Here is a 24,522-nt window from a genome sequence, read left to right as displayed (position 1 = left end):
GATTGGATAACACTGGGAAAATGTACCCGGTCCACTTGGAACCGGGACGCTGCAGAAGCCCCATGCTTCCGGAAGGAGGTCTCAGAGGCAAATACATATTTAGCATCCGTTTAGGAGTATACGGAGAAATTTGAGGTGATTAAAAACCCTCTTGGGAAGGCAGAAGTCTGCCGGGGAAACATGGGCTCTAAGGCTATACCGTACTATACACATACGAGTACCGCTTAGGTCTCAATATGGAACCCACCCTTCCATGGTTCCATGGACGTTCCGCCGCGTCCAGCTACTTAGGGTGATGGAGGATCTCAACAGGGTCTACAGCACGGACACTCTGGAAAAGTTTAAGCAAGCCGACACTAACCGGGGCCTCTCAGTGCCACTACCCGTTTGAAGTGAGAACACAGGAGGATACCGGCTCTACACAAAGGCTATAGAACCTAGCAAACATGTTAGGGGTCACCCAGCCTGCAGCTCTACAATGATCTGTCAGCGAGGTGCCACGAGCCAGCACCCAGGAGGATGCAACACTTCTAGTTGAGTGAGCTCGCAACCTGAATGGGCAGGGCACATCCTGAGCCTGATAAGCTAGGGTTATGGCATCCACAATCAAGTGGGCCATACTCTGCTTAGAGAAGGCACTCCCCTTCTGCTGGCCTCCGTAACAGACAAAGATCTGGTCTGAGGTCCTGAAGCTTTGTGTCCGGACTACGTAGCACCTTAATGCTCAAGACCACTTGGTCTTTGAAGGGTGTAGTGGGAACCTTGGGCATGTAGCCAGGCCGGGACCTCAGGATTACCTGGGAGTCAGCCGGCCCAAACTCTAGGCACGAATCGTCAACCAAAATGCATGCAGGTCCCCTACCCCCTAAATGGAGGCCAGTGCAAGCAGGAGCAGAGTTTTCAATGAAAGAAACTCAACTGAAGCTCAACTGAATGCAAAGGCTCGAATGGGCCCTGCTGTAGTGATTTAAGCACTAGAGACAGGTCCCAAGAGGGTATACGGGGGGCCGGGATGGATTTAACCTCCTGGCCCCTCTAAGGAACCTGACGATGAGGTCATGCTTACCCAAAGACTTCCCATTCACGGAGTCATGGTACGCAGCAATAGCAGCAACCTGGACTTTAAGGGTGGAGGGAGACAGCCTTCGCTCCAGCCCTTGCTGCAGAAAGGACAGCACGACCGCAATCGGGCATCTTCGGGGGTCTTCTCGGCGAGAAGAACACCACTCGACGAACAAGTTCCACTTCAAGGCGTAAGCGTGTCTCGTAGACGGTGCTCTTGCCGAAGTGATGGTGTTCGCTACCTCTTGGGGTAGGTCACCTAGAACCTCTGCGTCCCGTCCAGGGACCAGACATGGAGTTTCCAAAGGTCTGGACGCGGGTGCCAAATGGTGCCCCATCTCTGAGTCAGTAGATCCTTCGTCAGAGGAATTGGCCAAGGAAGGGCTGTCGCAAGTAGCACCAGTTCGGGGAACCAGGTCCGCATGGGCCAGTACGGTGCTACTAGCAAGACTTGCTCCTCGTCCTCCCGGACTTTGCACAGTGTCTGTGCGAGAAGAATCAGTGGGGGAAATGCATACTTGCGTAGGTCCCGTGGCCAGCTGTGTGCCAGTACGTCCGTGCCGAGAGTTCCCTCGGTCAGAGAGCGGTGTAAGTGCCGCCGTGGCCGCCATATGCCCCAGGAGCCTCTGAAAGAGTTTCAGTGTCCATCCTTCCGTAGCTGCCACTTCGGGATCCGACTCAGGCTTTGCCACCGTCCCAGAGGGCGGTAGCGCAGCCGAATCGTCATCCGACAGCTCTCCCTCCAATGCTGACATCGACATCTGGTCGGGGGGAGTCCCACTGGATACCGCTGGTACGCTCCTTGAAGAGGGCCCAGCGCGTTCCGTGGGTTGCTCCACTGGATCGGAGGTGCAAGAGGAGTGGTGGTCCCCAGAGGGTTGGTTCCCTGCGGGGTTTGCCAACACTGTGACCCTCAAACCACCCGCGCCACTGCCGGAAGTGGTTCTCGTCTGTCGGCCGCCAGATCGTGGCCACGGCAACGGGACTCTGTTAAGCTCTTTTAGAGAAATTTGCTCTTTAGGAAATGCTCTTTAGTGCTGAGGCGCACAGGGGAATTGGCCGCTTGCAACACGACAGGGGTAGTGCAGCCTGAAGTGTGCAATCCACTCGACACAGGAACGACCGCCGCTGAAGCACCATCTCGCCAACACACGAAGCTTCCGAGAGCGTGCTGAACTCGTAGTTCACAGCAGACACAGTTGAGCAAAGCGATACTAATGCTCGGCTACTAAAGCGAAAAGCTGGAATGCATTGCACCTGCTGCCTTCTTATACTCACTCAGTGATCAGCGGCAGCTGGATGCAATAATTGCATGCCAATGTGCATTGGCTCGTTTAGTTTACACTCGAAGTAGATTGGTCTATCGAAGCGATATCCCATATTCGTCAGTCACCGACGTGGCGTCGAGAGTGACCGACTGAAAGGGAACTTTCATTTCGGTCCATTTTTAAGAGACACATGAAATTAAATGGAAAATAAAATAAATATATTATATAAAACATTAAACAAAAAATAATACTGTGAATGGATTTAAAAACTGGGATGAGATTAATAAAAATGTATGTATGTATTTATGTATATATTATTTAACATACAGTATATTAATGATAGCAAATTATTTTGGAAGTTATCATGTGCACGAGGTAGCCTATCTGCACATCGCGTGAAATGTGCCTTCCCAGACACTGTATAAAACCAAATCATTTCCAATCAATGTTGAACTTCTAAACTGCAGAGCAATTACAAAATAATCCTGCATTTCCCCTTTGATAAAATGATAATAAACACATGTAACGGGTTCCTACTATTGTGTAAAACTCTATAAATTCTATATAAATAAATTCTAGGTCACTGTATTAAACACTTGAGAAATCATTGGGAATGCTTTTGGAACAGAACACAATTTCAGAACACAAGATAAGGATCGTCTCACTGGAGCAAAGGTAAGTCACATGTGTAATAGTGTAATCTAGAAATAGTATATAATCAATAAATCACACAGCATAAAGTAAAATAAAGAAAAGCAACAGCCAATAGGGAAAAATTATATAATGTAATGTTCTGATTCTTTTCTGTTCTGGTTATTCGTTGATTTCATGCATTCTCTTTTAAATTGGCAATGAAATCACAGAACCAAAACACAAAATAACAATCAATAAATTGAATAATAAAAACTAAAAATAACAAAAGGAATAAGAAAATGAAAATTCAAAAACCCAAATCAAGATTCAGGTTCAGAATACATTAATTAACAATAATTTCCACACTCTAAATTTTTAAATCAGTGTCTCAGTTTTTAATTTAGTTCCTCAAAAACATTCAGATTTTAAAAGCTTTAAATCAGTTTCACAATAGGCTTCAGTTTTTCCATTCAAACTTAATGTCCTAATGTCCAGTTGAGTTTCAGTGTAAGATCAGTGACTCTATTTCAAATTCAAAAATATAAAGCAATGTTCATCAAAGGTAGAAAAATTAAATCCAGGAGAATTTTTTTTTTTTGATCCACTGAAGATCCAGGCAGAAAAAAAAACTTGGAAAAAGAAAAACTCAAAGCAAAAATAATAATAATAATAATAATTTTAGATTTTTACCAGTTCGGCAGATTTCACTCTCTTTTCTCTGTTTCAGGTACGAGTTGGTGGAATGGCACGCCAGTCCATACTGGAATATGAATATTCGGCAAGGACAGATTCAGGAACACAAGTCTTCAGCAAGGAAAAAAAAACACCCAGCCAAGGAGAGGTTTAAATCAGAAAACAAAAATAAAATAGTTTCTCCCCGGAAAAGATGTAATTTAAATCTCTTGCGTCCATCTCATCACATCCCATTCTAACTTCAGTTCAAACTTCTCTTTTCAAACAGTGAGCTTCTAAAAGATATATATCAACGATTTATACTTCAAACTTGTTAACCATCTATATTTGATTACTCAAATGATTCTCATTACATTGCTCTTTCGCAACTGCATCTTCTCTCGTTCAAGTTCACTCTCATTCTGACTCCTTGTGTGCTAACTTTTTGCAGGGGGGCGGGACTAACCTTTACCCTCACTACTAAACTTTACCGATTTCCTTTTTCTAGATTTAGAATATAATGTAAATTGACTTCAATCTGCATTTTCATATAAATACTAAAGATATTAAAAAAAATTTAATATTTATTAATTACTAGTGATCTTGTTACTGACCTGGGTTACACACACATTCATTATTAATAATTTAAGTGTTTTTCCTAAATAAAACCTCAATAAACTTCTAATGCACTGCTTATTGGTATTAAGTAAGGGAGTTGTTGTAGAAGATATGTTTAGGTATGGGGCAGGGTAAAGGGATCTAGAATATGGTCATGCATTAATAATAAAGTATTAATATGTGCTTTATAAATACTAAAACAGTCAGTACACTAGTAATATGATAAGCAACTAGTTAATAGTGAATAGTGTTCCCTAATCTATATTACCATTTTTGTTATTTGTGTGTGGAGAAGCAGTCATCTGTGATCAAAAGGCCTGAAATCATTACTGCAGTCTGCCTTGTAGTTACTATTGGTAACTATGTGTGTCTGAGCTGCTAGCTATTACCACCTACTGCCTCATCTGTGGTAACCATAGAGATGGTGTGTCTCTGTGTGTGCACTGGGGGGTTAAATTATCATTCCGCATGTATCTGATTCATCGCATCATGAGCTCTGCTGTGCAGTTTTTAAAAAAAAAGATGTAATGACTATGATTGCAATAAAAACACACTGTATAATAGAACTAGGTTTAACTTAGACACCTTGTGTATCACACCAAAGACTCTAACTTACGTACAGACTATATTCAAAATAGAACTACTCTTATGAGTTCTTCTGTACTGTCTGTATGCTGTGTAAAATATAAAAGACTTATGTATACATGTTATATGCAGATGACTTTCTACAAAAGCTAGAATTTACAACCTGATGCACGTACCGGTGGGGGGCTGCATGGCCAGAGTCACTGCTTCTCTTTCCCTCTCCAGCAGACAGAGTAGTGTATTTGATCGGAGTAGAGGAAAATGCATTTCATGTTACAAGCTATTAGAAATCAAATGCAAATCAATTTTTTTGCAGCTACAGATCCACTTCAGGGTTTCCATTTCTCATTCACACCTCTGCCCTCGCTCACCAGGTAGCTAGAGAACCTGCGCTCTAATTTCCCTTTTAATTGTAATTATATGAAACATTCTAATTCAATTGAATAAAGCAATCTTAAAAAAATTAAGAATGATCTGGAATAAGATTGGTGCCCTACAGAAATGCATCAATTTTAGTTCAATTTCAACAAAAAAAGAAAAAAAAACCTGCAGACCCAGTTAAAAATGTATACATGCCTTCGCATTATACCCATATTCGGAATTTGTGCACTACATTTAGCCAATCCAATCACAGCACACACACACCCAGAGAAGTGGGCAGCCATTTGTGCTGCGGCTCCCGGGGAGCAGTTGGGGATTTGGAACCTTGCTCAAACACACCTCATTTGGAGGCTATTGAAGGTAGAAGAGAGCTCTGTACAAAACCCCTTCTACAATTCCTGCCAGTATTTAAGCTCAAACATGTGACCTTTGGGTTTGCTAGTCCAACTCTTTATCTCCCTGCCCTTCTGTGAACATTCTCCTTGGCTTCCACTTGCCTTCCAGGTTACATCATATAGCCAGGCAAGGAAGGCTTTCCTTTTTTTGGAGATTAGTTGTTCTGTCTCTGTGCATGGAATCAGTCCTGGCATTTATTTGAATAGTTTTTTAGGTTACGAAGATATGGGTTTTATTTAGTTAAACTAAATATGTGCTGCAGTGAATAGATTAGAATAGTTCTGTTGATAATGGCAATACATGATTTAAAGGTGACCAATTATGCTCCTTTTTACAAGATTTTAAATAAGTCTGTGGTGTCCAAAGAGTGTTTGTGTGAAGTTACATTTACATTACATTTACATGTATTACATTTATTCATTTAGCAGACGCTTTTATCCAAAGCGACTTACAGATGAGGACAGTGGAAGCAATCAAAAACAACAAAAAGAGCAATGATATATAAGTGCTATAACAAGTCTCAGTTAGGTTAACACAGTACACGTAACATGGGATTTTAAATAATATAATAAATAAAAAGAAAACAGAATAAAAAAGAATAGAGCAAGCTAGTGTTAGAGATCTTTTACACACACACACACATATACAATTGCATAATAAATGAAAAGAAAATAGAATACAAAAATATTAGAAAGGTAGTTATATATATTTTTAAGAATAGAATTAGAATAGTGAGTGTTAAAGTTAGAGGGTCAAATAAAGATGGAAGAGATGTGTTTTAAGCCGATTCTTGAAGATGGCTAAGGACTCAGCTGTCCGGATTGAGTTGTGCAGGTCATTCCACCAGGAGGGAACATTTAATTTAAAAGTCCGTAAAAGTGACCTTGTGCTTCTTTGGGATGAACAATCAAGCGATGTTCACTTGCAGAACACAAGCTTCTAGAGGCACATAAGTCTGAAGTAATGAATTTAGGTAAATGGGTGCAGAGCCAGAGGTAGTTTTGTAGGAAAACATTAATGCCTTGAATTTTATGCGAGCAGCTATTGGAAGCCAGTGCAAATTGATAAACAGAGGTGTGACGTGTATTCTTTTTGGCTCATTAAAAAATTAATCTTGCTGCCTCGTTCTGAATTAATTGTAAAGGTTTGATAGAATTGGCTGGAAGACCTGCCAAGAGAGCATTGCAATAGTCCAGCCTGGACAGAACAAGAGCTTGAACAAGGAGTTGTGCAGCATGTTCCCAAAGAAAGGGCTTGATCTTCTTGATGTTGAATAAAGCAAATCTGCAGGATCGGACAGTTTTAGTAATGTGGTCTGAGAAAGTCAGCTGATCATCAATCATAACTCCAAGGCATCTAGCTGTTTTTGAAGGAGTTATGGTTGATGTGCCTAACTTGATGGTGAAATTGTGATGGAACGATGGGTTTGCTGGAATCACAAGCAGTTCTGTCTTGGCAAGGTTGAGTTGAAGGTGATGGTCCATCATCCAGGAAGAAATGTCTGTTAGACAAGCTGAGAAGCGAATAGCTACTGTCGGATCATCAGGATGGAATGAGAGGTAGAGTTGAGTGTCGTCAGTGTAAAGGATATGCAGGTCATCGATTCATGGGTTCTGAACTAATGAATCACGGTTCGTTGAATCTAAAACAATGTAAACCCCAAAGTTTGTAGATTTTGAATCCAAGCATATAAATGAAACCGCTTTAAACTAAATGGCCTGGCGCCAGCCTGGCTGGATTTAAATTATTTACGACACAGGATGAGACATTCCAAAGTCACGTGAGCAGCCTCAAAGGAGAAATTAACTCTCCTTTCAACTCACACACACACACCCACAAATGTTTTATCTTACACTCATCATGTAAATCCTTAATAATGTGTATTTTGAATAGGTTTGTGTATTGCATAAAAATGGTTAATCCTGTGATGTGAGGATTATAAGTATGACTTGTAAATAGGAAAGGTTTCTCCTCATTTTAACTTTCTCAAATAGAATCATGAGCTGTAACCCAACTCCTTCAGAGTCGTAAACTTTACGACTGCATCTGGTAGAAACAGGGAAGCCAGCTCTCTCTGGAATTTCTATAAGGAAAGAGAAAAGCACCCTTTTATGTGTATAAAATATATCGCTTTTTGTGCTTAGATGTCTCCCCATATCAAATTGGAGTATCTGCAATTTTATCATGTGTTAATCAAATTTTTATGTGTGTAATTCTGCATTTGAATGTAATTTCATGCTTTGACCATTTATAGATGTCACTTTTGGTGTCTGCGTAATTGTCATGCTTTGACGAACTCATTTATCTAAAGCAAATTAATGAAAAATGTATTAATCTGGAATTATGAACGTGCTAGGATATCACTGTTGAAATCTGATAAACCCTAATTTATTAGGGTGGGTGTTTCCACAGAGACAAAGGAACTTTTTCCCGCTTCAGATCGCGGACGCTCATTGGTTGTTCACGCGAACAGAGGCGTGAACCATTTCAAGCTATAAGGACTGACCCAGGAAGTTCCGCGCTCTTCTCTTTTTCGCTGGTCCGCTCTCTTCTGATCCTCGCGCTGCTCGTCCGTCCCTCCTACCGCCCTCCCCCTCAGCACATGGGCTGAGAGGACAGCCATTCTCATGACTCCTTCGGAAGCTTTCGTTTTCGTTGTTTTGTTTATTTTCTTTACTAAGTTTATTCACCTATTCGCCTCTCCACACGAGGAAGACGAACTCTGAAACATTGCTTTCTTTGAACTTTCAAATATCGCGCGATTCCGCAGCAGCCCGGACACAGAGATGACAAAGCCCAGATTGATGCACGCTATGCGCATACGTGGCTCCAGCACACACACAGAGACACTTGCAAGTATCATTCTCTATGAAAAATTAAATGCTGCTTAAGTTGTCTATAATTTGAGTTCTGGTTGTCTCTCAAATGTTAATGTCTGTTGGTTTACATAACTGAGGGCGTGATTGTGATCACGCCTTTTCTCTCATTTATCATGCCTTTTCTTTCATTCTCTTCCTCTCCCTCTCCCTCATTTGGATTGCGTTATGTCTTGTACAAAGTTTACTGTATATATCGTCGTACGTGTATTTTACTCTGTATAAATCGTAGTTGATGTATTATTAGTTCAATTATTAAATTCCATATACTCCAGATTGTCTGTCCAAGTTGCTCATGTTACGAAGTCAATGAAATGCTGATCTTAGCTACAAAGCTCATCTGTTACTTTTAAGTAATATAAATTTTATAAAGACGGGAGAAGGGTTTCATGGCTAGAAACTATTCGTCCTGGAATTATAGGAAGTGATAGCGTTACTGAGAATTAATAAAACAAATCTTACGGCCGTTTGCTGGACGAACCACGTTTGATTTACATTAATTTCTAGTAAAAGATATCACAATAATTGATATGAAGAATAGAATATTGAAATATTAATGAGTAAATTACAGTGCCTTGTGATGAGTTATTAATATATACAATTGACCTATTCTTCATCTTCAATAATTTTAATGCAACTATAATATGATATATTAATTAATCATATTCCTGATTAATTACCCAAATTCCCTATATCATTTGAGTTAATTAATATGTACAACCCAGTGTTGTTACATTATTTGGTGGAGAATGCGGGCATTTCAAACTTCGTTTTGTGAGCAATCCAGTTCAATCTGTGTATATGGTTATTAATGATTTCTGCACGTGCGCTATGAAATTTGTACTTGTGAGATAAGTCGCAAGACGCGAACTCACTCCTAACTGACTGAGGCAAAAGCTGATCAGTCAGCACGTTAGGTATTTATAGAAACTTAACAGTATAGTCACTGTTATTTTAATGAAGGTAAAATGTTAAGTCTCCTGTTAAGAAAGACCAAGATCTTTTTACAGTGAGAACATTTTAATATGAATAATTAAAAGATGAAGAAATCTTTTATTAGTTGCAACATGTAAATCTGAACATGAGCGACATTCCTCTGATTCAGTTAAAAAGGCCTTGCTTATTAAATATCGTTATTGAATTCGTGGTGAACCACAGTGATATTCAAAAATAAACGATAGAAACTCCTGGTCTAAAATTGGCTTAGCTACCCGATTTCTAAACCTAAAACATTTAAATCATAAGTGCTATTTTGATAAATGTTTATGGGAGTTCAACAGATGGAAAATTCCTGTTGTTAACAGTTGTGTGGTTGGCAGTGAACGGATCCTTCCTTCACGCTCTGTTTAATATAGCACCGCAGAGGTAAAACCTTTGTCTGTCTGTTTGTTAGTTGGGATTCTGATGCAGAAAATCAGCATTAGAGAGTTAGATCACATTGAAGTCAGCTGTAATTCCGCTTACTAAACACCAGAGGGGGTCTTTTGTTTAGAAGTTCAAAATTACGCCCTGCCTTCTGATTCCAGCTTGCATGAGTGTAAGTCCGCCATCCCGTGGCCGTTTCAGATAATGCGCTCTAATTGCTAATCTCTATTTCCCCTTTGTGATTTATTGAATTAGAGGTCAAAATTCTCAATAATTATTTGCATTTACAGCCTTGCTCATGCGAATATTATTCCAGGTTAGACAATTTCAGACTGTTTACATTTACTTTGAGTTTGGTTCAAACATGATTTGAATTGAAATGTAATTGTGTAATAGTGGAAAAAGATTGACCCACTTAGAAGGTAAGCCATCTAGTGGCAGTCTCCTGTTAAATCGACTAACAGCTCTTTGCTCTCTTTCAATTCTGTTTTGAATTGCATGTCTATTTTGACCCTTTCTGATTAATTTCATAATTATTAATGATACATTACCGTTATCATTGGTTATTATAGGATATTATTCAGACTTTCCTTTTAATTCGTCTCACATGCTTATTTAAAATTTTGATTTAAACCAGTTTTGAATTTTTAATTTGAATTAAGTTTTCTGCTCACCAGGTTAAGCACAGAGAGGCAGTACGCCCCTTGTGGTAAAAACCAGCTACTACTTCTCTCGTGTTTCATTCCTGTCGTTTTCTTCTCTCCTTAAGCTTAGGTTATTTTGATAATTACCATCATTATCATAATTCCTTTTTGTTTTATCATTATTAGGTAAAGCCCTTTTTGTTTTATCATTATTAGGTAAAGCTGTTACCTCTCATTTCTACATATATATTTACTCAATTGATGTTAAACAAACCAAACCTTAATTAACTTTAAGTTTCCTTTGTTCATCCTTTGTGTATTTGATTGTAGAACTCCCTTGGTGATTGGACAGTCATCTCAGGTCTCCAGTGAGCAAGGCTGTCCGACCAGTGTTACCGACACTGGCTGTGAGTGAAACTCGGTTCCTCTTATCTCTGTCTGTTGCGGCACGCAGCGGAGACATCAGCAATTTAGCACTCCAACAGTAGTCAATCATTCCAGCTGACACACGACGCAATCACTGGGACCAGTACCTAAACCGGGGCCTAAATCGGGGCCACTCTCTTTTAAGAGAGGGTTCTAGGGAACAGCCCAATTTTGTAGTGCTGTCTGACGGTTGACATCTTGGTGTTGCCCGGTTGTGTTAAAAGTCACAAGCTGTCTGAGAGGGTGCAGCGCCAGAGTAACAGAGGGCCGGGGACACTGCGGTTGAGTGTTTGGGAAGCACTGGAGAGGTTGACCAAGCCACTGGTTTCCACCTGAATGACTTCAATGCACCAAGGTGAACCAAATGTGATAAAACCATCCACTTATTATAAGCCACAGAATATTAGATATTCCCCTGGATATATTTTAAGTGTTTGACCCATTGCTTCTTCAAGCCACACCATCTTTCTAGGTTTTCTACTCAGATAGCCCCACTCACCTGTTGGCCCTATCTTAAAATCTAGCAGAAGGCTTAGGCCTCCTTATTCTCACTAACACATTGTGTTACTATTGTTCTACCTAATTTCAAGTGTTGTGTTTCACTTTGATCTTTTTCTATCCTCTGTTCTGTTGTGATTTGTTTCTTTCATTTCACATAGAGACAGTAACCTGTGAGAGCCACCAGAGAAGCTAAATAGAGTGACAACCAGCAGCCGGTGTCATCACGTGACCCGCTAGGCTACTGCCTGTCAAATCTCCATTTCAGGTCCTTCGTTGACCCAAGTAAATTGGCTACTGAACTGTCTGACTGTTTGCACCAGTTAGCCCCAAAATTCTCATAAACGGCACAGCCGTATGAATATAGCTTGTTAACTTTAAAACGAACTTGCATTGGTCTTTTTGTGTGTGTGTGCTGTGCTTCTCTCGCCGACAGTGAGTCAGGATGTTCCAGCCATCCTGTCCAGCAGTCCACGGGGGCCACCTCTCGACATGGTCGAAAGCAGTGACGACCCCCTTCCTGCCCAAGGATGCCAGTAACCTGCAGCACCCAGAGCAACTAGACACCGAGCTAGATGAACTGATGGCACGCGATCCAACTCAAAGCGACTACTACAAAGAACTCGCCAGGATCTTCGGAAGCCTAGTTCACATTCTCGTCGCCCAGGCATGGCTCAGTGAACAGAGCAGCATCGACCTTGAACAGCAAGCAGCAACGCTTAAGCTTCAAGCGGAGGAGGCCTGGACGGACCAGGCCCGAAACCAGAGTCGTCTTGATCAGCTCCTCCTCGAGACCCAGAACCAGCGTGAGAAAGAGGACGACACAGATCCAGAGCTACAGAAAGAAGTGGAAAGCCTTCACAATGCCCTGCAAGATCTTTACCTAGACACAGATCAAAGAGAACAGCTGGAGAGAGAATCCAGAAAAGAACTCAACCAAAAACTCCAGCAAGGTGACGCTCTCCTAAAAAGAGCAGAGACTGAACTAAAAGAAAGAGACTATAAAACCTGGGCCTGCAAAACACACTTGCTAGCGGCCCGAGCTAAAATCAACGAGCTTACTCTGCAGAGAGACGAGCTCCAAGATGAACTTGACACTGTTCACACAGAACTGAAACACTCTGACAGATTAGAGTGGCTGGATCGGAGAAACGCACACCACAAAGTTTCTCCCGGCCCGTCACTCCAACCCTTTCAGCCAAGAACCCGAGCTGAAAAAGGGGGTGTAAGCTCACGGCTCAAGAAATCACCAGCCAGCTTACATGAACACCTGTCAACAACGGAGGGAAGAGAACCCTTCCAGAGAACGCATGCCACTAAACCCTGCACGGCTCACAGAGAACTTGACAAGCTAGCCAGAAACATCCCTACATGCAATCTAGATCCTGCAGGAGGACATGACGTTCATGCTTCTTTACAAGACTTTCACTTGCAAACTGTCATCAACGTGACAGATGTGAACACATTGTACCTGTTAAAAATCACGTCCAGGCATGATGTGCATTGTTTTCTGGATCGTCAACCAGAGACTGTCAAAGCGTACTACCAGCAACTGCTACAGACTTTGATTCTTGAATTCTCTGATCCAGACTAAGACCATGGGCTCCTTATTGCTGTGGACCTCAAACAGGGCCGACTTGAAAACCCACAGACTTTCTGTTGTCAGCTACGAAAAGCCTACTTCAGAGCATGCAACGAACCAGGTATGGAACAGGATGTCAACTTAAAAACTCTGTTCCTCCGAAACCTACATGCCAGTTGGAGTTTTCATCTCAGAGTCCCAGCGTGTCCACGTAACAGAACTACACAAGAGTTAAGGAACTTAGCCCACAAAGCTTGCACCAAGCAAAAGACTATTTGTGAAAAGACTGTGAAAAACCCCAAAGTCTCTGTCTCTGAGCACTGCTTGGAGTTAACCCTAGAGGGCGCCCTACAACACCACAGTCACAGACATTTTTACAGAGAGTCAATACCGTTCCAAGCCAGCAGAGGGCAACACAATCGTGGTGGAGCTCATCCAACGCACCAGAGCGAGCGACTCTGGGACCGGCGACCCAAAAAGAGCCGATCCCCACCGTCCAGAACACAAAGCCCCGACAGCCGGCAGTGGAACCACTCTCGACATGACACTGGTAAGCTCAATCCTGAGCCAACATCAGAAAAACACAGTGCAGCCACGTCTGAGACAGCAGAGATCCTGAGGGTGCTGAAAGAGCTTCTTTACATGACAACTCGCAAGGAAGACAAGGAGGATGAACCAGACATCTTATGTCTAAGCATAAGAACTGAAACCAACACCCTGTCTGACTGCCATCTGTATGAGCCAAGCACCCAGAACACTGCTCGTCATTCACAGACCACAGAGCTAACTGTCACATCACAAGGTGACAGCATCACCCAAGCTCCACAGCTGACAACTGCACACCCTGAACGAGACAGCACAGGTCCTCACACCAGGTACCACAAACACAAGGTACCAGAAAATGCTGTTTTGACTACCTGCCTTCGCAGCGAGCTACACAAGACCGGTCCTAACCACCCATCGATCGTCACACCTGCCCTGATGCCAACATTCCTGGGCAGCCTTGTCGAAAAGGGGGTGAGCCGAAAAGGAGTGAACATGGAAGACCTGATCGACACAGGATTAAACCTTACGGTGATCTCATCTCACCTTTTCAAAAGACTCCAATTTGAAGCTAAGAGACAAGATCAAACTCTTACACTTCAAACTTGTGAACTGAATGTACAGTCATACAGCCAGAATGACATCCAGTTTGAACAGGTTGTTTCCATTTACCTGACAATCGGTCTGATGAGTCTAGGACATCCCATGTATGTCTCACCAATGAACACTCATGCATTTCTCATCGACAAAGACCTGCTAGACCACTTTGACCGTTTTCTGAACTTCAAACAGCTAAAAGACTTTGCTCAAGTGCGAGAACCTCTTTCCCTCCAGCCACACAGGTTGCTAGAGCCAGACTGTCAGGTCACAGAGGTCACGGGAACCCCAGCACCCAACCGTGGCCCAAGTTCAAATTCAAGCCACTGCACCTTAGTCAACGAACAGCGTACGGTGATACCAGCTTACACCAAAGGGGTCGCTGTTCAGCTCAACCTGCAATGTGGTCAAACCTTAAACCACATGCTGGGTTTCTTCCATCCCTCACCTGAATGTGTGGAACTCGGACTCACACTTGAAGCCACACCCCTCACTGAAGTGTCATCTTGTATAGCCTACATCCTGTGCAACAACTGCACGGCAACTGACATTAACATTGCCAAGGCCTACGGGCTGGGATGGCTAGTGAGCCATGACTTTAATGACTTTGAACTTGTACTACCTGTCATTGAGCCCATTCCACCTGCACTGATACCCGAAGGGAGTACAAACAACACGTTGTTCACTGCACCCTTCAAATTGGTCACCATCACTTCTGTCATGTCGGTGAGCAAAGACCAGGTATGCAGAATGGATCTGACAGATGACCAACACCTCGCAGTATACACAGTCTCCCACCAGAACGTCAGTGAGACTGATGAAGCTGCTACAACTCTCAATACCAAACTGACTGATGACACACCGACGGAGGAGCCTAACACAGGTTTTCAATCTCAAGTGCAGCAAATTCTACGAGATGCTCATGCACTTCAGAGCGATACACATTGCCAAAGACTCAGACAAGTTCTTTATAAGCTCAAAGAATCCTGTGCCAAAGACTTTTTAGACTGTGGTCTTACCAACCTACTCATGGTGCGCATACCTACGCACCATGATGCTCCTCCCACTTCTGTCAAACAGTACAAGATTCTCATCGCCTCACACAAACCAGTGCAGGAGATCATCGAATCTATGCTGGAAAAAGGTGTCATCTATCCATGCAACAGCACCTGCTCAAACCTCATCTGGCCCGCCCTCAAAACTAACTGCGAGGGGCGACCCACCATTGACTACAGGAAACTGAATCAACAGGTGCCGCTGTCACGATGGCACAAGACCCAGCTGGAACAAGAAATGCCCCGAATCAGAGGAGCCACAATCCTCCCTACACTGGATGTGGCCTCTGGATTCTGGACCATTCCGGTGCACCCGGAAAACCAACACAAACTGGCATTCACACTTGGCAACCGACAGTTCACCTTCAACAGTTGTCTGTTCGACTATGCCAACTCACCAGCTGAATTCAACATCTGTTTGAACAAAGCCTGTACAGACTCTAACTATGCTAGACTCAGTTTCGTGTGCCATCTTCCATGCTGTAAACAGAATGGTTTCAAAACTGCAAACAACAAGCCAGTCAAACACCAACACCTGTTCCAGCAGTGTGATAACATCACAAAAACACACAATATGACTGGGTACTGGAAGAAGGTAAAAGGACACTCGAAGCTACCAAGTCTAGACAAGGACTTAAAAGATCAAACTGACACTCTTGCCAAAACTGGCACACTAAACAACAGGCTGTGGTCACTCCCAACCCAACCACCCACATCCAGGGTTGAACTGATTACACACAGCATAAGAACTTTGCTAGCTAAACTGCCTACCTCAGAAATGCTTACGCTGGCTCCGTTGTCTACAAAGACCAACATAGCGGACATGCGGGCTTCTGAAACCTCCATAATGACTTTGCTTTACCACCTCTCAGACCCCTCCATCCACCCTAGCAACCAGTCTATAATCACTGACAAACAAAGCCCCAGACCACTGCATGATACAAAGGACATGCTGCGTGCACAGAAAAACATTGTGGTTTGTGCACCGTCTGACATCACAATGCCAGGGCTTGTCATGCTATGGAGCAAAAGGGGGATAAAGCCAATATATTTCCATGATGCATCATCTGCTGCACCACGCAGCACCAGAGCCACTGACAAAACACTGAAGCAAGCGTCATGCCAGCAGCAAAATGTGGCAAAACATGAGCCAAGGCGAGCTAAACCCAGTCGCCGCCCACGAAGCAAAGAGACTGCCCTGTCCAACCAAAGACAGCCCTCGTTTGTTTCTTCCTCCCTTTCTCTCTCTCTCTCTCCCTGTTATCTGTACCAGGATGCTGCTGTGGTTTGCCGTGCTGTGCTGTCAGCCAAAGAGAGGACAGCTGCCACCGAGAGAACCACTGAGACTCCTGATCACCGACGACAGAGCACACTACCCCAGAACCGTAACCCAATACAGCTGGACAGGTGTCCGATGGAGAGAGGACTCCCTCACTCACACTGAGGCCGATGTCAAACACATGTTCAGCCAACATGAGAAAGTGACTGTTGCACAAATGGAGTTAGGTGGACACCACCACCACTCCAAACAGTTCCCGGGAGCTTTGCTCAGAGCCGCTGCTGCCGCCAGAACGTTTAACATTGGTTTGTCCAGTGTCAATGCAGCGAACCAGACCGTAAACTCCACGAAACCGCTGTTTATTGTCTTCCAGAATGACTTTACCCAGACTCAGCTGCTTACAGCGCTAACAACAGACCTCCTCCAATGACAGCCTAACAACGGGTAAAACCCCACCATATATGATACCCTTAAGCCTTGTGCTAACTGTACTGGCTTACGCCATCACCACGCCAGCTGACCTGCCGCAAATAAACCTGGCCAACTCTCTGGATAGCACCATCCTACTGCACGTCAACCCCAAACAGAGAGAAGTGAATGTGCTCCTGAACCAACCCATCAGCGAGTCAAGCCAAGTCTACAGACCTAAAGACATTGTCAGTGTCAGGTTGTGGAAAAGCAACACCCACACCAAGACACACATTCCAGATGTGGTGGCCTACCACGACAGCGACACACAGCTGTACCTGGCCCCAAACCTGCACATGTATACTTTGACCAAAGACATTCATTATCTCTGCCTTAGCAAACCCTTCCTCAGACACAACGCTGAAGGAATCTGCGGGTTGCAACCCCTGGTCAGCGACACACGCTGCCCTGCTGAAGCCAAGCCTCGTACACACGCCACAGAAACGCAAGCAGAGATTGTAGGTGACAGATGGCTCGTCAACACTCCTATGCGCACAGCTACACTGACCTACGACCAGCATGACACTGCCACCCATGTCAACCTGCTTAACCAGAGCATGTGGATTCAAGTACTGAAAGGTGCCACCCAACACATTGACATTACTCCCGTCGACACAGCCCTCCAAGCACTGTCTCGACAGCCCGTTCTGAACCCATCATCTGCGGTCCGAGCCCGGACTGCTGCCGACACTGCACGGCGCATCTCCACTGTCATTGGTCCCGCCCTGACCCTTGGCGTGACCTTCATCCTATACAGGAGACTCAAGGAGACGCAAACCTTTACAGCCAAACTCACAACAGCCGTGGCTGGAGGTCTCCGATGGAAGCCCCGGAAAGGGGGTGCCAAGTCAAAGACCCCACCGAACCTCATTAAGCTGAATCCTCAGCTCCAGGAACCACCTGCCATCATGATCCACCTGCTACACGACCATCATGATTCTCCTGTCATCTATCCATCATGATGATTGCTGCCCGATGATGTCCACACAGGGACTTCATCCGACGAAAAGGGGAGATGTAACGGATATGCAGGTCATCGATTCATGGGTTCTGAACTAATGAATCACGGTTCGTTGAATCTAAAACAATGTTAACCCCAAAGTTTGTAGATTTTGAATCCAAGCATATAAATGAAACCGCTTTAAACTAAATGGCCTGGCGCCAGCCTGGCTGGATTTAAATTATTTACGACACAGGATGAGACATTCCAAAGTCACGTGAGCAGCCTCAAAGGAGAAATTAACTCTCCTTTCAACTCACACACACACACCTACAAATGTTTTATCTTACACTCATCATGTAAATCCTTAATAATGTGTATTTTGAATAGGTTTGTGTATTGCATAAAAATGGTTAATCCTGTGATGTGAGGATTATAAGTATGACTTGTAAATAGGAAAGGTTTCTCCTCATTTTAACTTTCTCAAATAGAATCATGAGCTGTAACCCAACTCCTTCAGAGTCGTAAACTTTACGACTGCATCTGGTAGAAACAGGGAAGCCAGCTCTCGCTGGAATTTCTATAAGGAAAGAGAAAAGCACCCTTTTATGTGTATAAAATATATCGCTTTTTGTGCTAAGATGTCTCCCCATATAAAATTGGAGTATCTGCAATTTTATCATGTGTTAATCAAATTTTATATGTGTGTAATTCTGCATTTGAATGTAATTTCATGCTTTGACCATTTATAGATGTCACTTTTGGTGTCTGCGTAATTGTCATGCTTTGACGAACTCATTTATCTAAAGCAAATTAATGAAAAATGTATTAATCTGGAATTATGAACGTGCTAGGATATCACTGTTGAAATCTGATAAACCCTAATTTATTAGGGTGGGTGTTTCCACAGAGACAAAGGAACTTTTTCCCGCTTCAGATCGCGGACGTTCATTGGTTGTTCACGCGAACAGAGGCATGAACCATTTCAAGCTATAAGGACTGACCCAGGAAGTTCCGCGCTCTTCTCTTTTTCGCTGGTCCGCTCTCTTCTGATCCTCGCGCTGCTCGTCCGTCCCTCCTACCGCCCTCCCCCTCAGCACATGGGCTGAGAGGACAGCCATTCTCATGACTCCTTCGGAAGCTTTCATTTTCGTTGTTTTGTTTATTTTCTTTACTAAGTTTATTCACCTATTCGCCTCTCCACACGAGGAAGACGAACTCTGAAACATTGCTTTCTTTGAACTTTCAAATATCGCGCGATTCCGCAGCAGCCCAGACACAGAGAGGACAAAGCCCAGATTGATGCACGCTACGCGCATACGTGGCTCCAGCACACACACAGAGACACTTGCAAGTATCATTCTCTATGAAAAATTAAATGCTGCTTAAGTTGTCTATAATTTGAGTTCTGGTTGTCTCTCAAATGTTAATGTCTGTTGGTTTACATAACTGAGGGCGTGATTGTGATCACGCCTTTTCTCTCATTTATCATGCCTTTTCTTTCATTCTCTCCCTCTCCCTCTCCCTCTCCCTCATTTGGATTGCGTTATGTCTTGTACAAAGTTTACTGTATATATCGTCGTACGTGTATTTTACTCTGTATAAATCGTAGTTGATGTATTATTAGTTCAATTATTAAATTCCATATACTCCAGATTGTCTGTCCAAGTTGCTCATGTTACGAAGTCAATGAAATGCTGATCTTAGCTACAAAGCTCATCTGTTACTTTTAAGTAATATAAATTTTATAAGGACGGGAGAAGGGTTTCATGGGCCGGAAACTATTCGTCCTGGAATTATAGGAAGTGATAGCGTTACTGAGAATTAATAAAACAAATCTTATGGCCGTTTGCTGGACGAACCACGTTTGATTTACATTAATTTCTAGTAAAAGATATCACAATAATTGATATGAAGAATAGAATATTGAAATATTAATGAGTAAATTACAGTGCCTTGTGATGAGTTATTAATATATACAATTGACCTATTCTTCATCTTCAATAATTTTAATGCAACTGTAATATGATATATTAATTAATCATATTCCTGATTAATTACCCAAATTCCCTATATCATTTGAGTTAATTAATATGTACAACCCATTGTTGTTACATCAGCATAGCAGTGGTATGAAAAGCCATGTTTCTGAATGACAGAACCTAATGATGCCATGTAGACAGAAAAGAGAAGTGGTCCAAGAACTGAGCCCTGAGGCACCCCAATATTTAGATGTTGTGACTTGGACACCTCACCTCTCCAAGATACTTTGAAGGACCTATCTGATAGTTAAGACTCAAACCATTGAAGTGTGGTTCCTGAGATGCCTTTTGCCAGTATGGTTGATAGGAGGATCTGGTGGTTAACCGTGTCAAAAGCAGCGGATAGATCAAGCAGGATAAGTACTGAAGATTTGGATTCTGCTCTTGCCAGTCTTAGAGCTTCAATGACTGAGAGCAAGGCCGTCTCAGTTGAATGTCCACTTCTGAAGCCAGATTGGTTGTTATCAAGGAGGTTGTTGTATGTGAGAAATGTAGAGACTTGGTTGAAAACAGCTCGTTCAAGTGTTTTTGCAATGAAAGGAAGAAGGGAAACTGGTCTGTAGTTTTCTAAAAGAGATGGGTTGAGGTTGGGTTTCTTAAGTAGTGGAGTTATACGTGCCTGTCTAAATGATGAGGGGAAAACACCAGTGTGGAGGGATGTGTTGATGATGTGAGTGAGTGCAGGTACAACTGCAGGAGAAATGGCTTGAAGGAGATGAGATGGAATAGGATCAAGCGGACAAGTAGTAGGGTGATTAGAAAGGATGAATTTTGAGACTTCTGCCTCAGAGAGTGAAGAGAAGGATGTAAATGAGTGTAAGTTTGCTGGTGATATGAGCTTGACTGATTGTGGTGTGGAAAATTGTGCACTAATGTTGTGACGAGTGGGGCGGGGCCGAGGGACATGGGAGCGAGGCCGGGGGAGTGATTGGAGATGAACTACACCTGTTCGTCCCACCGGTCTCGAGGCCCATGGAGGAGATGGAAGGATATAAAACTGGAGCGACGACAGTGAAGGACGAGAGAGGACCAGGCCTGGGCTTTTAGTTGTGTTTTGGGTTTTATTTTATGCGCACCAGTCGTCCGTGAGGGGCTGGTGCGCTGTTTTGTGTTTATTTTGTTATTAAAATGTTTTTGATTGTCCGCCGGTTCCCGCCTCCTTCTTCCGGATGAATATGAAGGTTGATATCGTTACAGTGGTGCCGAAGCCCGGGAGAAGAAGGGACGCGCTGCTGAAGATCCCTCGCCGCTGTGGTGAATCCGCGGTGCCATCGAGCTGGCGAGGAGTGTGCCGCCATGGACGCTCGAGGCGGTGGACTGGAGCGAGTTGCCGGGGACGGGCGAGCTCGCTACCGGCCGCCCACGATGTGGAGAGACGGCTGCCGTCCGTGAGGGAGCGGAGGAGTCGGCGCCGTTCGCCAGGTGGCCGGAGCCTGCTGCCATCCGCCGGAACGGGGAGGAGCAGGGGACGGGGGACTCCTGCCGGCTGCCCAAAACCGGAGGAGCCGTCGCCGTCCACCGGGCGGCGGAGGAGTGTCGTGCCGTCCGCCGAGGGCCGTCCAGTGCCACCGCCAGGCACCGCGGAGGAGATCACCCAGCTGGTGGAGGGCCGAGCAGCGGTGCGTCTGGGAACCGGAATTTTTTTTTTTTTTTTTTTTTTTTCTCTCTCCCCTCTCTCGTCTCTGTCGCTCCTCCTTCCATCTCCTTTTCTCTCGCCTCGTCTGTCCTACCCCCAGGTTCCCGCAGGTCCCCGTGAGCGGCCCCCCCCGGAGGGAGGGGGGGGGGGAGTAGAGCGCAGTCTCGGGAGTACCCCCCGGCCTGCGAGGGGCGATGGGGGTATGTGACGAGTGGGGCGGGGCCGAGGGACATGGGAGCGAGGCCGGGGGAGTGATTGGAGATGAACTACACCTGTTCGTCCCACCGGTCTCGAGGCCCATGGAGGAGATGGAAGGATATAAAACTGGAGCGACGACAGTGAAGGACGAGAGAGGACCAGGCCTGGGCTTTTAGTTGTGTTTTGGTTTTTATTTTATGCGCACCAGTCGTCCGTGAGGGGCTGGTGCGCTGTTTTGTGTTTATTTTGTTATTAAAATGTTTTTGATTGTCCGCCGGTTCCCGCCTCCTTCTTCCGGATGAATATGAAGGTTGATATCGTTACAAATGTGTTTAATTTTATTAATGAAAAACGTTGCAAAGTCGTCAGCTATTAGAGATGAAGCAGGAGGGGGAGGAGGAGGACAAAGAAGTGAGGAAAATGTTTTAAAGAGCATGCAAGAGTTAGAAGAATTGTTAATTTTGTTATGGTAGTATGTCATTTTAGCAGTGGAGACATTAGCAGAGAATGAAGATAGGAGTCACTGATACACATTAAGGTCAGTAGTATTTTTGGACTTGCGCCACACCCTTTCAGCAGCTCTAAGCTTAGAACGGTGTTCGCGTAGAACATCAGATAACCAAGGGGCAGAAGGGGTGTTACAGGCTGGCCTGGAAGATAAGGGGCAAACAGTGTTTAAACAAGATGTAAGAGTGGAGCAGAAAGTATCAGTAGCACTGTTAGCATCCAAGGATGCAAACAGTTTAGGGGAAGGAAGTGAAGATGAAACCATTGCAGATAGCTGGGAGGGTTAAAGTGTGCGTAGGTTACGTCGAAAGATGACATGTGGAGGGGTAAGTGATGTGTCAGGGACCATGTTGAGGTTAAGAGTGAGGAGGAAGTGATCCGACGTGTGCAGTGGAGTAACCAGAACATGATCAGTAGAGCAGTGTCGCGTATAAATAAGGTCCAGTTGGTTGCCTGATTTCTGAGTAGCAGTAGTTGACACTCGGTTGAGATCAAAAGAGACAAGCAGAGTGTGGAAATCAGTAAACAGAGGTTTATCTAGATGGATGTTAAAATCTCCAAGCATAACTAGGGGAGTAACATCCTCAGAAAAAGGTTGAGAGCAAAACATCTTATTCATCCAAAAAGTTACCCAGTGGTCCTGGGGGTCGATAAACAACTACAAAATGTATTTTAAAAGGGTAGGTAACAGTAACTGAATGAGATTCAAAGGAGCTGTTGATACCCAAAGATGGTAATGGATTAAATTATCAATTTAATCATTAGAGATTAGCAGACCAGTACCTCCACCTCTTCCAGTCAAACGGGGGGAGTGGGAAAATGAGAAATTATTGGAGAGTGCTGCAGGTGTAGCAGTGTCCTCTGGTTTGATCCAGGTCTCTGTTAGGGCCATGATATTAAGCTTTGAATGACTAATAATAGAAGAAATTAAATCGGCTTTGTTTACAGCAGACTGGCAATTCCAGAGACCAATAGAAAAACAAAGTAGTGTATTAGCAGATATAGGCAAAGTGTGCAGATTGTTAAGATTGCGCTGCCTACATTGTGTGATGGGTGGTTTGCGATTGGTAGTGATAGTAGGGATCTGGAAACACATAGAAAGATTTGGTTATATATTTGGTTATTTGGTATACTAATCTTTTTTAAACTCAAAAAAAACGGAAATTGAATTCAGCTGAACGCACTTTACTGTTTATCACAACAAAGGTCTAAGCAAGCGCACAACACTGACAACGTATGCGATAGAGTACGAGACCAAACGCAGAACGTCTCAACACAGTAAACAAACAAGTGTTTCCTAGCAACGACAACTGCGCTAAATACTAATGAGACAAGAAATAAACACACTTACGATCTGCTTTTAACTCCCGCTGATTTTACTGCTTCTCACAGAGGGTATTTCTTTACACTCTCTTGGCTGGCGCTTGAACGCACTTTACTGTTTATCACAACAAAGGTCTAAGCAAACGCACAACACTGACAACGTATGCGATAGAGTACGAGACCAAACGCAGCACGTCTCAACACAGTAAACAAACAAGTGTTTCCTAGCAACGACAACTGCGCTAAATACTAATGAGACAAGAAATAAATACACTTAAGATCTGCTTTTAACTCCCGCTGATTTAACTGCTTCTCACAGAGGGTATTTCTTTACACTCTCTTGGCTGGCGCTTGAACGCACTTTACTGTTTATCACAACAAAGGTCTAAGCAAGCGCACAACACTGACAATGTATGCGATAGAGTATGAGACCAGTTATAGCTATGAAGTTATAGCTATGAGCCAAAACATGCCGTTTTCCTGTTTCCCTTTAAATGCAAATGAGCTGTTGCTACTGGGGAAGAAGGCGTAGCTTCAAGAGCTCAAGTTTCAAGAACAAGTGCCAAGAAGCTCTTTCAGAAAGGCAATTTGGAAAACTTATGCGTGATACTTCTTGTGGTGTAGATGGATAACGAATAGTTGGCACTGCTTCATCCTTCAGAGGAAACTGTTGTGCCAAACCTGCTTTATACTGACCCTCATTCACAAAACAGTTTGGTGTAAAATGATTCAAACAGATATGCCCAGCACTAACTATTAGTAAAATCCAATATCAGTCTGACTTATTATACTGTATACAAAAATTTACCTCCTCTATCTGCTCTTGTTTCTTCTGTATAGCTCTGTTTCGTGCCCCAGTACATGTCACAGACGAGAGAGCATCTCTGTTGCTGGGTTTCTGTGACACCTGTGGAGGTCACCAAAAAAG

At 43.7% G+C, this 24,522-nt stretch overlaps 2 protein-coding genes across 2 annotated transcripts in view; one reads left to right on the top strand and one right to left on the bottom strand.

Moving 5' to 3' along the window:
- LOC132097324 (uncharacterized) overlaps window positions 1-24,522 on the bottom strand; it is a 115,568-nt gene that overhangs the window by 16,443 nt on the left and 74,603 nt on the right. The window contains exon 5 of the mRNA XM_059502950.1: window positions 24,403-24,501. Within this exon, the coding sequence (XP_059358933.1) occupies window positions 24,403-24,501 (99 nt within the window). The remainder of the gene's footprint in view (window positions 1-24,402; window positions 24,502-24,522) is intronic.
- Window positions 12,851-24,226, top strand: LOC132097322 (uncharacterized). The gene is made up of 3 exons (XM_059502946.1): window positions 12,851-13,424; window positions 13,593-14,495; window positions 24,219-24,226. Exons 1-3 carry the CDS (start codon window positions 13,130-13,132, stop codon window positions 24,224-24,226), a joined length of 1,206 nt encoding a protein of 401 aa, XP_059358929.1. The 5' UTR covers window positions 12,851-13,129.

The sequence above is a fragment of the Carassius carassius genome, chromosome 21 (genome assembly GCF_963082965.1).
Source record: "Carassius carassius chromosome 21, fCarCar2.1, whole genome shotgun sequence".
Lineage (NCBI taxonomy): Eukaryota > Metazoa > Chordata > Actinopteri > Cypriniformes > Cyprinidae > Carassius > Carassius carassius.
The sequence above is the reverse complement of the archived record's forward strand: the minus strand, read 5'-3'. Positions and strand labels throughout refer to the sequence as shown.